The sequence below is a fragment of the Marmota flaviventris genome, chromosome 2 (assembly GCF_047511675.1).
Source record: "Marmota flaviventris isolate mMarFla1 chromosome 2, mMarFla1.hap1, whole genome shotgun sequence".
NCBI classification, from domain to species: Eukaryota; Metazoa; Chordata; class Mammalia; order Rodentia; family Sciuridae; genus Marmota; species Marmota flaviventris.
The window spans coordinates 16251256-16265813 of record NC_092499.1 but is presented as its reverse complement, the minus strand read 5'-3'; the positions used below and the strand labels follow the sequence as shown (position 1 = coordinate 16265813).

At 40.4% G+C, this 14558-nt stretch overlaps 1 protein-coding gene and 1 pseudogene across 5 annotated transcripts in view; one reads left to right on the top strand and one right to left on the bottom strand.

Annotated features, from left to right (window-relative positions):
- Positions 1-6606: 6606 nt before the first annotated feature.
- Zc3h14 (zinc finger CCCH-type containing 14) overlaps positions 6607-14558 on the top strand; it is a 51919-nt gene continuing 43967 nt past the window's right edge. For 2 of the 5 annotated variants that reach the window (XM_071607615.1, XM_027931565.3), the window contains exons 1-2: positions 6607-6815; positions 7169-7211. In XM_071607615.1, the coding sequence (XP_071463716.1) occupies positions 6780-6815; positions 7169-7211 (79 nt within the window). In that variant the 5' untranslated portion in view covers positions 6607-6779. The remainder of the gene's footprint in view (positions 6816-7168; positions 7212-14558) is intronic. The other 3 variants (XM_027931567.2, XM_027931564.3, XM_027931566.2) reach the window with 2 other exon arrangements.
- Positions 11692-14462, bottom strand: LOC114089591 (large ribosomal subunit protein eL8 pseudogene; annotated as a pseudogene).

The window sequence follows — 14558 nt, the reverse complement described above, 5'->3', positions numbered from 1 at the left end:
TTGTTAATTGAATCGGGAAGAAAATAAAAGAATTTTAAAAATAGAAAATGATCATAAAACCTAAGTGATGTTGGACAGCTGAGTTGAACTTCCTCCCTCACAGCCCACAGATGTTATTTACTGACCAAGTACTTAAGCTCTGTTTTCCCTCAGTCATGTTACTTTGGCAGTAACATCCCCATGGCAAGGCACATGAAAAACCCCTTCAAAGGGTTAGATATAAAATTATTATTGGCTTATGGTTTCTATGTAAGAGAATGAGGTAATTTATATGACTCAACCCCAAAAGGTACACAAAGACATAATTGAAAAGTCCCCTTCCCACCCTGTCTGCTAAACACGAGCTCTTCTGGGGAGAACTAGGGTTACCTCCTTCCCTCATATATTCTACTAACATATAGGCAACCAAGTTTGTAGATCTACCTCCTCTTGTTACTCAGAAAGTGACACATACTTCTACCCTGGAAGATATTACTAAAATATATAAATAAATTAAAATTTGAAAAAAGAACTGCATATAAAGTAATGAAAGATTAAAAAGTTAAAGGGGGGCGCTGAGTTGTGGCTCAGTGGTCTCACATGTGTGAGGCTCTGGGTTCGATCCTCAGCACCACATAAAAAAATAAACAAAATAAAGGTATTGTGTCCAACTACAACTAAAGAAGATATCTTAAAAAAAAAAGTGATAGAAATTGTGGTTTGGGTAGTACATTGACCAGTTGTTTTCCCGGGAGTTAAAAAAAAAAAAAGTTAGTGTGCTTGGGTAGCATGATGAATACCCACTACATACCACTATATAAAATACAACCTCCTCAAAAGTCTAAATTGAGTCAATTATTCACTCCACAAGGACCATGATGTCTTGGGGGGGGGCAGGGAAGTGAAGGTGGGGACTGGAATTAGAGAAATCAGCATTGATTTCTGGAACCCTCATCTTGAGCTTTGCCTACTACACTCAACACTGCAGCAGGTGTATCACCTTTTCAGTTGCAAAAGAGTGAAAATTTTGTGGGTAGATTTCCCTAGTCCTCAAGGAAAGGATGATGTTGGTGATTTTTTGTTCAAATGGACAAGAAAATAGAAAAGCATGTCAATCTCATAGCAAAAGTAATTGCTGAAGTTCACGCCTGTCATCCCAGTGGCTCTAGAGATGCAGAGGCATTGCTGGTGTGAGGGCAGCCTCAGCAAGTTAGCGAGGTCCTAAGCAACTTAGGGAGAACCTGTGTCAAAATAAAAACATTTTTAAAAGAGCTGGGGGCTGGGGATGTGGCTCAAGCGGTAGCGCGCTCGCCTGGCATGCGCAGAGCGCTAGGTTCGATCCTCAGAACCACATAAAAATAAAAATAAAGATGTTGTGTTCACCGAAAAAACTAAAAAATAAATATTAAAACAATTCTCTCTCTCTCTCTAATAAATAAATAAATAAAATAAAAGAGCTGGGGATGTAACTCAGTGGTAACGCCCCTGGGTTCAATCCCCAGTATATACATATTTTCATCCCACATGTATTGGAAGTCAACTGCTACTGCAAGGAGAAAGGTGAATAAGATGCTATCCCTATCCTCAAGGACTCACCATTTGAACAACAGGTGAATGCATAATTCTCATAAGTGTGGAAATTTACACATGAGCATATTAACCTAAATGAATGCAATGCCTGGTTAATCACTGCAATCAGCTTTTGCTTGTGTCTGAAAAGACAAATAAAAGGACATTAAGCACTCAAAGAAGAGGGAAAAAAGCATTGCAGACTAGAGGTGACACATCCCCACTTCTTCCTTCCCCTATCTTGTACACATAGATGTACACACACACACTCATGCACACTTGCACAGGGTGTGCAAAATCCAGTAGAAGCCAGGGGCGGTAACGCATACCTGTAATCCCAGAGGCTCGGGAGACTGAGACAGGAGAATCATAAGTTCAAAGCCAGCCTCAACAATGATGAAACGCTAAACAACTCAGTGAGACCCTGTCTCTAAATAAAATACAAAAAATAGGGCTGGGGATGTGGCTCAGTGGTCAAGTGCCCCTGAGTTCAATCCCTGGTACGTAAGTAAGTAAGTAAGTAAATAAATAAATAAATCCAGTAGAAATCAGCCCATATAGAAGACAAGAGACACTGGGGAACCAATGTTAGAGAAAACAGGCCCCGTGCAGTTGGAAATTGTACTCAGGCCCTCCTGACCTCATAGTCAATGCTCTTTTCAGTTATCTTTTCAGTTTGGAAGGTAGCCCAGAGGCCTCTTAGCTGACACTATGGTTTGTTGAAATCCAGTTCTCATACTATCCCTTAGAGAAAAATATGTCATTTGTCATGGTCCAGTTTAGTCTCGTTTTTTTTTTTTTTGTACTGGGGATTGAACCCAGGGTGCTTAACCACTGAGACACACCACAGGCCTTTTTATATTTTATTTTGAGACAGGGTTTTCCTAAGTTACTGAAACTGGCTTTGAATTTGAGATCCTCCTGCCTCAGTCGCCTCAGTCTCCAGAGCCGCTGGGATTACAGGCATACAGCACCATGTCCCACTCAGTTAAGTCTTCTTCAGAACTCATACCTCCACCCCTTTCAATGGATTCTCTTAGGGTTTCATCATGAACACCTTCCTGGGAATAAGATGTGGTTTGTGAAGCTGCATCTTCCAGGGCAGCACCTACATCAGCCTCAAAACCCCAAATGCCATTGGCTAAGTGAGGCTATCCCTTCTGTGACTCAGACACTGTGTTTTCTGAAATCTGAAAGTACTTAAATTCTCAAATAGCTTAAAATTTCTTTTCTTATAACTGTAAGCTAATTGTCCTAAAAATGAACACTTTCTTGAATGTTTCTTTTTTTTAATTTTTTTGTTTTTTAGTTGTCAATGGACCTTTATTTTTATTTATTTATATGTGGTGCTGAGGATTGAACCTAGTGCCTCACACATGCTAGGCAAGCGCTCTACCACTGAGCCACCACCCAGCCCTGAATATTTCTTAGTAAGTTTCCTTCTTTGGTGTACATATTAATGAAAATATTCTCTACTTTCTACAATATTTTTTCTTCTAGTTGTAGACGGACACAATACCTTTCTTTCTTTATTTTTGTGTGGTGTGAGGATTGAACCCAGTGCCTCACAGACACAAGGCAAGTGCTCTACCCCTGAGCTACAACCCCAGCCCACAAAAGGGTTTTTAAAATCAATATTATTGAAATATCAACTGCCAATTTGGTAATGGCACAATAATGGCAAAGCATGTTTTTGTTCTTAGTGCTGAAATGGCAGGTAAAGGAATAGAGGTAACTTACTTGTCTTCTGGATTTTGAATGTCATGAAAGAAGAGAGTCTTGCTCATCTGTATGCTCTCGCTCCTAGCATGGTATCTAGCTCAGTCTAGGTATTTAATTTTTAATCAGCAAACATGGTGCTATTATAAGCCAGGTCAGTTTGAAATGCTTCACAAATATTAACCTGCAGGAGAATGTTAAATATTGCAGGGGAAACAAGCATCATACCTATGCTGTATGAGGAAACTGAGGCAGGATGAGAATAAGCAACTTGTCTAAGGTCTCAGAGTGGCAGAACCATGATTCAAACCTAGACAGTCTGGCTCCAGGTCCCTGGTGTCAGTCACCCTTCTCTTCTGCCTTTCATCAATGTTGAATGAGTGTATGATCAATCTGCATTTATCCATGAGGAATGCTTTTGTAAAGTAGGTATTTAATTACTCTCACCCTACAAATATTTAATAAGCACGTACCATGTGTCTAGCATCCTGAAAGAAATTTTGGAGAACTTTAAAGATTTACAGAAAATTCATAATTTTGTTAGGAAACACACACATACACACATACTGTCACACTAGCAGTTCCCATATAGATACCATAGGAACTCAGAAGAAAGGATTATATAAGACTATGAAAGGGCCAATGGCAGTCAGACTCTAATTGACCCCACAATTCTTGCTCCTGCTATTCATTCTGTGTTGTTTAAACCTTCCCCTTGAGTGTGGATAACTTCTAGTCAATGAATATGGTAAATATGAGGAGTTTTTTTTTTGTTTTTGTTTTGCTACTGGGAATTTAACCCAAGGGCGTTTAACCACTGAGCCACATTCCAGCCCTATTTATATTTTACTTAGAGACAGGGAGGGTCCTGCTAAGTTGCTGAGGCTGGCTTTGAACTTGTGATCCTCTTGTTTCAGCCTCTGAAACCACTGGGATTCCAGGCATGACCCACCACGCCCATGCAGATAAGGAGTTTTGAAGATGTCATTTTGTTCCTAAATCAGTTGATTAGGGGACTGGTGAGCAAGGGCTACCTGGGAGGGCTCACCCCTTCCTCCTGGGCAAACCTAATTAGACAAAAGCCTTTAAAAGAAAGACTGGGCCTCCCCTGAGCTGAGAGGGAAGCTTCTCTTTGCTGGCTGAAGTGGAGAAGCCCTTGGCATAGAACCATAGGCAGACTCCAAGGCAGCCTCCAGATGACAGCTCAAAATGAATTCCTGCTAAGAACCTCAAAGAGGTTGCAAAGGAATTCTTCAGGTGAGAACACTGCCTGCCTGACATCTAATTGCAGTCTTCTGAGACTCTGGGCAAAAGACCCAGCAAAGCCATGCTTAGATTGCTGATCCATGGAAACCGAGAGATGAGAAACAGTTGTGTTTTAAGCTGCTAAACGTGTGGTCATTTGTGTTTTCTCAGTAGATTAACTAATACAAAGCACTCTCAGGAGCTAGTGAAAATGGAGAAGAGAGGACTCTCTTTATGTCTATCCTGCTTCTAAGGTTTATGATCAGGGAAGGGAGGAAAATTATTAGTAAGAGAAAAACCTAAATAAATCCTCTAGCTTTTAGTTGCTTTTAGCTGACTTAAACATCAGTAACTTTGGAGGTCACACAGCTGGGCAATACATTAGTCTCCCATTAGTTTTGCTGTAGATAACACCGCTGATGCATAGGTTATGATGATAACAGTTGCCTGGATAACTTTTTAGGACCTGAAGTCCTGACTCTTCACTTGTCCTACTGATGTCCAAAGGGAATGGGATGCAAAGACTTGGCATCTCTGTCTTCATGTTGTGTCTCTTTTGTTGCTTTAACCTTTTGGTCAGAGCCTACTCAGCTGTGTATGCACACAAATCGATTAGTTGGATAAATATTTTGTCCAACTCTATAAGACTAACTTGACCTCGACTTGCTTAGCTTCTTCCCCTCCCTTCAAGTCTACTAGCCACCATGACTAGAAATACCAGACTATGAAAGCAATAAGAGGAGGTGGTACCTGAGTTCCTGAAATATCTCTGGCTATTCCTAGAAAAAAACCTGTTTATTAGACTCTCCCTCTCAGTTGTTCCTATCCTATATCTGTAGCCCCTTAACCCGTTTGCAGCTTGAGAAGATGATTTATAAGCATAGGCTTTACTTCTACATTCTTTGGCTACTAAGAAAACCCTTTCTTTCTCCCCTAAACTGTCCCTTTCATCTTGTCTCAATTTTCCTGAGATGAGCCTCTGAACATAGGTTGGTAACAAAATTAGGTGTCTAAGGATAAAAATAGAGAAATCAGGTTCATCACAATGGTGCATTCCTATTATCCCAGTGACTCTGGAGGTTGAGGCAGGGGGATTTAAAGTTAGAGGAAAGCCTCTGCAATTTAGTCTCAAAATAAAAATGACTGGGGATGTAGCACATTAGTAGAGCACTAAGTACCCCTCCCCGCAAAGGAAATCAGAAGTAGAAATCAATCTGAGTGGGAGAAGGTGATGTTCATAATGCATATTTTAGTGATGAAGTCCATATTTTAATTATGAACTTGGAGTAAATAAAATGGGCATAGAAACTTAAATTTTGGAGGTGGAGTTCAGGTGTGAGTTCAAGGCAAACGGGAATTTGGTCATTATCGGCATAGAAATAACAATTGAAGGCCTGAAAATTAAAGTAGCCCAAAGGAGGGGTTCAGAGAGGAGCAGGAGGATGAATTGAGCAAGGCTACCAATGTCCTGGGGAGAAGAATGTAGAAATAGGAAAGCCAGGATGTTTGAGGAGTAAAAGGAAGGACTTCACAGCCGGGCTTGGTGTTGCACTCCCATAACCCCAGTGGGTTGGGAGGCAGAGGCAGGAAGATCGCGAGTTCAAAGCCAGCCTCAGTGGTTAAGCCCCCCTGGGGGGGGTTTAAAAAAATTTAATCAATCGCCGGTTTAAAAAAAAAAAAAAAAAGACTTCACGATGGGGTGTGTTGTTCAGGATATTCCATTTTCCTGAAAGTGTAATTACAATGCAACCTCCAGGAGGCAGTCTATTTCCACAGGTAAGAAAACCGAAGTTTCCAGTTGAAATATAGATCAACACCATATCAAGTGAAAGCTGAATTTGAACATAGATATCACATCAAATCCATGGATCTTCCTGCTACACATTTAGTTCATCTTTATTATCCAAAGGAGAGTAAAATGAATAAATAGGGGAGACCCGTCAAGGGAGGAATGAAGTTTCCCCAGAAGGCCTAGAGAGAAGCCAGGCAATCCGCACGCCGCTGTCCTCCCTGGCACCAGTAGAGGTCGCTAGTGCAAAGGCTTCGCGGACTGAGGTGTACGCACGCGCGGGCGCATGCGTGACTCCCCCAGCCTGCAAGGGGTCGCCGGACCGGCGGGGGCGGGCACACGCAGTGCGCGCGGCCGGGGGCGGAGCAGCGCTGGAGGCGGCGGTGGCCGGCCTGCGGGGTGGGAAGCCTTAGCGGGCCCCAGGTAAACGAAGTGCTGCGCAGTGCTGTCCCCGCCGCCCGCCGCCCTCCGCGGAGCCATGGAGATCGGCACCGAGATCAGCCGCAAGATCCGGGTGAGGCCCGCGTCAGCCGGCACCTGGTGAAGGCGGGAAGCGGGGCCTCGGCGGGCGGTTGCCAGGAGTAACGAGGTCGGCGGGCCTGGCCGGGGGCGCTTCTCGCCCGGGCCGCCTCGGTCCTGGCGCGGCCACGGCCTCGGAGAGCGCGCCCGGGCTGCGGCGGGCGAGTTACCCCCAGCGGCGCGGAGAGCGGTCCCGGGTGGGCCGCCGGGGGTCGAGGCGCCTCCCCGCCCCCACCCGGCTGCGGAGGGGCGGGAGGCGAGGCACCGGCGAAGTCGCCTCAGCGCTGCCCGGGTGTCGTTTTCCTGGAGCCGCCATTCTCACGTGCACATTTGCTCTTTTTCCCTTAGAGTGCCATTAAGGGGAAATTGCAAGAATTAGGAGCTTACGTTGGTAAGTATTTTGTTGTCGTTGTTGTTAGCCGACTAGAATTTAATTTGCAGCTGCTTGAATTTTAGTGAGTGCATTTCACCCCCATCGTACTTCTGACATTCTGTTTTCTGCTTTCTACTCTTCTTCAAATCTGATAATCCCTGGTTACTTTCCCGTCATTTTATTGAACATTCTTCTTTGCAACCTTTTTTCCCCAGCCTAATACAGTAGTTTGAAACAGTGTAGCTTCCTCCACTAAGGTTCTTTCCTATTTCCATTTTCTGGATTTTATTTTATTTTTCCTTTTGTTACTTTCCTCTTGACCTTTATTTTCAGAACTTTTACTTTGGACATGAATGTTTGATGCTTTCTGGCTTTTGCCCTGGAATGGCTCAGTGAGTTTTATCTTTAGATCTCTTTATCTTCTTCCAAGTGTTTCTTCTTTCTTGCAACAATAAAGGGTTCTCTTTCTCCCTGTTCTTTTATATTGAATGTTTACTCTGGGTCTGGCTTTGTGCCTATTTTATTTATGCGTGTGTGTGCGCGTGCTTATATATGCATTAATATGATAATCCCCAGGAGAACACGGAAAGGTAAGTGGTAATATCTCCCTGTACAATCAGGGGCAAAATTTTATGGATTTAGTCTGTTGACGTCAAAGCTGGTACTTCCTATAAATAATTGTTACCACTTAGGACAGCATTCTCAAAGAGTGTGAGACCCTAAGGATCTCTGAAGTTGAAACTGCTTTCATATTAATACTAAGAAGATACTTGCTATTTTCACTTGGATTGTGGAAAAGCAGTGGTTGGTAAAACTGCTTGTTTTTTTAGCCTGAATCAAGATAGTCAAGCCAGATTCTATCAGAAATCATATTCAAATCCCTATTTTCCCTACTTGGCAGTTTACAGAACAGAAAAAGCTAGTTTCTCTTTAAGTGTTTTTTGTTTTTGCCATACTGAGGATTGAACTTAAGGGTACTTTACGGCTGACCTACATCTGCAGTCCTTTTTATTTTTTATTTTGAGAAAGGGTCTCACTAAGTTGCTGAGGCTGGCCTCAAACTTTCAGTTCTTTTGCCTAAACTCCCTACTTGCTGGGATTTCAAATGTATGCCATTGAATCAAGCAGTAAAAATATTTTTTAAAACTCTAGGCCTTTCACTCCATCTTTTTAATATTTTGCTTTTGCAGAAATAGCAGTGCTCATAAAGCACTTCTGTGGTAGAATAAACAATGGTGGTTGTTTTAAGGAAAGACATGTGTATGATTGAGTTGAGAATTAAACTAATCACTTTTTTTTTTTCTTTTGAGGTACTGGAGATTAAACCCAAGGGTGTTCAATCATGGAGCTATATCTCCAGTTCTTTTTATTTTTATCTTGAGACAGGGTCCCACTAAGTTGCTGAGGCTGGCTTCATATTTGTAATCCTCCTGACTCAGTCTCCCAAGTTGCTGAAATTGTAGGCATGCACCACCAACCCTGGCTTAGCCACCTTTTTCATGAGGCATCTTTGAATTTTTGTGTGTGTTATTAGTGCTGGGGATGAAACCCATGGTCTCATATTTGCATGTGCTTTACCACTGAGGTGCATCTTTAGCCCCTCATGTTAACATAAAGAACTGATGACTGGTTACATGTACTTGGGTATTGGCAGACAGAAGAAAAAAGAACTGTTGGTCTTTGATGCCAGCTTGAACTTTCAAATGAAAATTGGAAAAATTTGAAAAAAATTTGCGTCCATGAACCTGATTTCCAGTACTAAAACAATTTCTCGTGAAATTTTAGATATTTTAATAAATATTTATATGTGTGTATGAGTGTGTTTTTCAGTATGGGGATGAACCTAGGGACACTCTACCACTGAGCTACATCCCCAGCCCTTTTTTTAAATTTTGAAACAAGGTCTTGCTGATGTACAGAGGATATCCTAGAGCTTACCATCCTCCTGGCTCAACCTCTTTGAGTAGCTGGGATTCCAGGTGTGCACTATAAGACCTGGCTACAAGTTGTAATTTTTATATATATAATGAAATGTATCAACATGTTAGTGATTCTCTAGCTCACTGAACCAGTATTTTCCTAGTGATCAGTACATAATGTTAAATAAATTCATTTGGGTGTCCTTAAAAGCACAGGCTCAATCAGTGGATTTTCTTGTAATAGTGTAAGAAGGTATTTGATGTAGTTTTAGATTTCATGTTGCTGCTAACTTTTAGTAAATTACCATTTGTTGAGTTTTAGTGTAGTATAACAGAATAATATTCACATTATTTGTGAAGGTTGTAGAAATGCAAGTGTGTATTTATGTGACCCTAGATTTTCTTTATATTCTTCCAAGTGAACAGTATTAAAAGAGATTAAATGAAATAAACTAGATGCTAGAATCTACTGGTCTTTTAAAGTAGATGTTAAAGAGATTTAAAATATAAAACAAGAGCACTCTTTGCATTATATTTTTGTTTTAGAAACTAGTTATTTTAATAAAAATGTTATTTATGTTAGTATAATTTGGTTTGTTGTTAATATGTAATTGATCTATTATAAATGAATTAATAGATAGTTCTGGGTGTGTTGGTACATGCCACTTACCCCAACAACTTAGGGAAGCTGAGACAGGATGATCACAGGTTCAAGGCCAGCCTGGGCAACAGCAAAATTCTGTCTCAATATAAAATTTAAAAGGAGCGGGGAATATAGCTTAGTGATAAATTAAAGTTTGAGAGTTCTTAGTTTATGAATTGCTTACAAATTTAAGAAATTATTTGTTGTTGGGATTGTTAAGACTTTCACTGATGAGAAGATGAAGCTGAACCAGGATTTATTTATTCTTTTTCATTCAACACTTAATGGATGCCTGGGGTGAACTTGTTTTGGCTCAAAAATAGAAATCCACAGAAAACCTAGTGATAAACTTTCTTAATTCTAACACGTGAAAGCACAAACGCATTCTTTTTTCTTTTTTTTAAAGAGAGAGAAGAGAGAGAGAAATTTTTTTAATATTTATTTTTCAGTTTTCTGTGGACACAACATCTTTATTTTATTTTATGTGGTGCCAAGGAGTGAACCCAACGCCCCGCGCATGCCAGGCACTAGCGTGTTACTGCTTAAGCCACATCCCCAGCCCACAAACACAAACACATTCTTATTGAGCCAAAATGCAGTGACCTTTGATCATTTATCAGATTGTAATTAAAGAATTCTGAGCCTGTTAAAAATCTTGTTGTAACATTAATTCATATGATACATAATAATAATGTTTTCTGTAGTTTTTCAGAAATATTTTTATATTGTTACATTTGTCCCTGAACACAGTGCTGGGGTTGAGGTGATAGGTAGTAGTATTCCTTTTACAGGTTAGAAAATGGAGTCTTGAGGACTACATAGAACTTGTCAGTAGCAGATTTTAGATCAGGGAGCTCAGGTCTTCTGAGTTCTTACTGTTTCTGTGCTATTAACTTATTTTGTGAACTAAAGATTGGGTTGGAGTGCGCACTCCTAGAACTCCACCAAAATATGTCCAAGCAGTTTATGTGGTAGTACAGCTTTCTCTGTCTCTGCCTATTTCTTTTTTTTTTTTTCTTTCTCTTTTTTTTTAAGGGTGGGGAGGGGGAGAGTACTGGGAATTTAACCCTGAGGTGCCTTATTGCTGAGCTACATGACCAACACTTTTTAAAAATTTTATTTTAGGTTGGTGCACACCTGTAATCCCATGGCTCCAGAGGCTGAGACGGAAGGATTGCAAGTTCAAAGCCAGCCTCAGCAAATGTGAGGCACTAAACAACTCAGTGAGATCTTGTCTTTAAATAAAATACAAAATATGGCTGGGGATGTGGCTCAGTGGTTGAGTGCCCCTGAGTTTCCTGGTAAACACCCCCCCCCCCCCCCCCCCAATTTTTATTTTAACTCAGGGTCTTTCTAAATTGCTGAGGGCCTTGCTAAATTGCTGAGACTGGACTTGAACTTGTGGGGTTTTTTTTTGGTACCTGGGATTGAACTTGGGTACTCAACCACTGAGCTACATCCCCAGCCCAATTTTGTATTTTATTTAGAGACAGGGTCTCACTGAATTGCTTAGTGCCTGGCAGTTGGTGAGGTTGTCTCAGCCTCCCAAGCCGCTGGGATTACAGGCATGCGCCATCATGCCCAGCTCAGAAGTTTGTTGTTGTTTGGTACTTGGACTTGAACCTAGGGTTTCCACGCATTCTACTGCTAAGCTATACTCCCACTTTCACAGTTTCTTGACAAGATTTTGGGTTTGCTGTGTTCCAGTAGCCTAGAACCCAGTATTTCATAGATATGAGTTCATTAAGTTCATAAACAGGTCATTCTTCAACTTCATTTGAAATAAAATAGATTTTACTACTGATTTATGTTTATAATTTGTATGTGTGTATACCATTGTCCTGGAAAGGGTGACTTTCTAATCTTTATCCCAGAAATTGTCCTGAAAACAATCCTTCAATAAATATTTGAATATTTTTTTGCAGGACAGTTTTTATTATTTTAATGTACAGAAAACCCAACAGTGTACATTTATAGTGGTGAATTCTTTAGCCTTTGCCTTTTCCAGCTTGGCAATGGGAGCCACAGATTTTGTACCCAGGACATTGCCTCTGCAGTGATGTTGGATGTCTTATCTGTCATTGTAGTTGGTCCTAATAGCTTCAACCAGCTTAGCCAGAGCTCTTTTGCCTTCCAAGTTAACCTGTGTGGAGGCAGCAGTGGTGCATGTCTTCCTGACATGTCACCTTGATGCAGTAAGGGACTCCCATCTTGTGACACAGGGCTGGCCGGAAGACAACCAGCTAGAAAGAATCCACATAATATGCAGTCACCACCAGCTGAGCCTTATTCTCCACCAAAGTGATGACAGTATTGACCCCTGTTCGAAGTATCTGTGGCCTCTTAGTGGGGTTGTCCCCTTTGCTAGCAGCTTGCTTCTCAGCTCACGCCAATACCCCCTGCTTTTTCTCCTGCTTAGTCTTTGTTTTGTACTTGTGAGCAAACTTAATCAGTTTGGTAGTTGTTTGTTGGTTCAAGGCCTAGGTGAACTGCCTTGTAGGAGGCTTTTTAGCCGCTTATGGAGTATCACCCTTTGCCGCTGTAGCCAGATGCAGTGGGGTTATTTGACAATGCGGGTAAGGTCTCTTTTGGGTTGGATGTCCTGTCCATTGCTGAAGTTCTTAGGCCTTTTCTGGAACAAGGGAGTTACCACTTCTTGACTTTTTTGCTTCTTTCTTGACGACAGCAGGGTCTAGGGCAGCTTTTATTCCCTTTCTGTTTCTTGGGCTGCTGGAGGAGAAAGGGGGAAGAATTGTGGGTCTTTCTTGCTTTGTTTCTTTCCTTTATTTGGTGGTTGTGGTGGTGGGGGCACTCTTTTTAAAATTTTGAGACAGGGTCTTGCCAAGCCGCTGGGATTACAGGGATGCGCCACCATGCCCAGCTTGTTTTTGTTGATACACCAGGCTGAGATCCTTCTTCCTCAGCCTCCCAAATCACTAGGATTACAGTTGAGTGCTACTAGGCCTGACTATCTATTTTTAAGGCATTGGGTGGGATACAAAGATGAACAAGCTTTTTTTTTTTTTTTTTTTTTTTAAAGGAGATAATAAGATCTTATTTGTATTTAAAATGGAGCATTTCATTGAGATTGTAGTTATAATTAATGCAGTTTTTCATTTACCTTTTAGAATGTGAGCTTCCAGAAACCTTCAAGATTTTAACTGTTTTTTCCTTGTACTAATTTCACATGAACTTGAGAAATCTGTCAGAGTTCTGTAGGATGCATCATGACTACATGTTAATTTTTTTGTTAGATTCTTAATTTTCATTGTGTATCTATTCAGAAAACAACCCAAGATTCTGTGTTTTTGTGTGTGTCCCCCCCCCCCCCCCCTCCAGTATTGAGGATTGAACCCAGGGCCTCAAGCATACTAGGCATGTACTCTAGCCATTTCCCATCATTGTTTTTTGAGACAGGGTCTTGCTAAATTGCCTGAACTCAAACTTGTGATCATCTTGCCTGAGCCTCCTGAGTTGGGGCTACAGCAATATGCAACTGTGCCTAGCACAACCTATGAATTACTAAGAGTTTTGTTGAGACATAATTGGCATACCTTAAATTGCACATAAAATTTGTAGTTTGGTATTTCTTGTCATGTATATATCCAAAACTTTCCTCACAAATCAAGATGATTAACATATAGGTCTGGGTGTTTAGCTCATTGGTAGAATGCTTGCCTATCATGTGCAGAGCACTGGGACTTCAGTACCATCAAAATTTTAAAAATCATCACCCCCCCAAAATTTTAGGGTCTGCTTTGTATCTTTCACTGCTCCTACCCTGTACTGAGGTCCACAGTAATTTTATAAAATTTTAGGAAATGCAAACTAATGCATGGCAATAGCAGAAGAATAGTCTGTTTGTATCATTGACATGAAGAAAAACTTTCAAGACTTTCAACTTGTCTGTTGACCCTTTCTGAGTTACCAGTAGTGGCTTGTAGTAGGTACATGCATAAACAAGCTCCCCAGCTTCTTTACTATAATTGCTAGAAAGCAGTGGGAGCCTTTCTGATAGTACTAAAGAAAAACAAATCGACTAGTCCTTGTATCTTTTCGTATATTGCATGCTTCCATGAAGTATTCTGACCTCCCTTTCCTTTTGTAGGTTGTGCTTTCTAAATATATTTTATATCTTTTGAACTGGACTTTTGATATTTTTCTTTGAAACAAGTGTATGATTATACTTCTGAAATGAACATTTCTCCCTACATAGAAATATGAGTATTTTTAGGCATGAAATTAATTTTAGTAAAGAAATATCCTTTTTGTTTGCTTGGTAGTGATTAGAGTTTCTGATATTGGTTTTTACCTATTTTTTATTTTTGGAGATGTTCTTTTTAAATGTTTTTCTTTATCTAGGATTTCATCCTCACTGTCAAGGTTATCACTAAGAGTATAAGAAAGTGAGTTGATGTTATTTAACTAATTATTATATATTTTTAGTGGTGCTAGGGATTGAACTCAGGGCATTCTTTGTGCATTCTAAACAAATGATCTATTGCTAAGCTACAATACTCCTACCCCCTACCTAATTTTAAGATTGAAACTTTTAAGTTATGTAGTTTGGGCTGATTTTATTTTATTTCATGTTACTGGAAGTTTATTATACTAATTGAAGTCTGCCTTTACCTTCATCAGAGATAAAGGTGTTCTCCTGAAAAATGAATATTACCTTGAAAAATTAAAGACCAGAAAATTAAACATAATGGTTATTCTTTATAGAAGCTTTTCTAACGTTAATGAACATTATTATTAAAAAGGTAACTTCAAGAAAATGGATGTATTCTCAAGATTAATAAT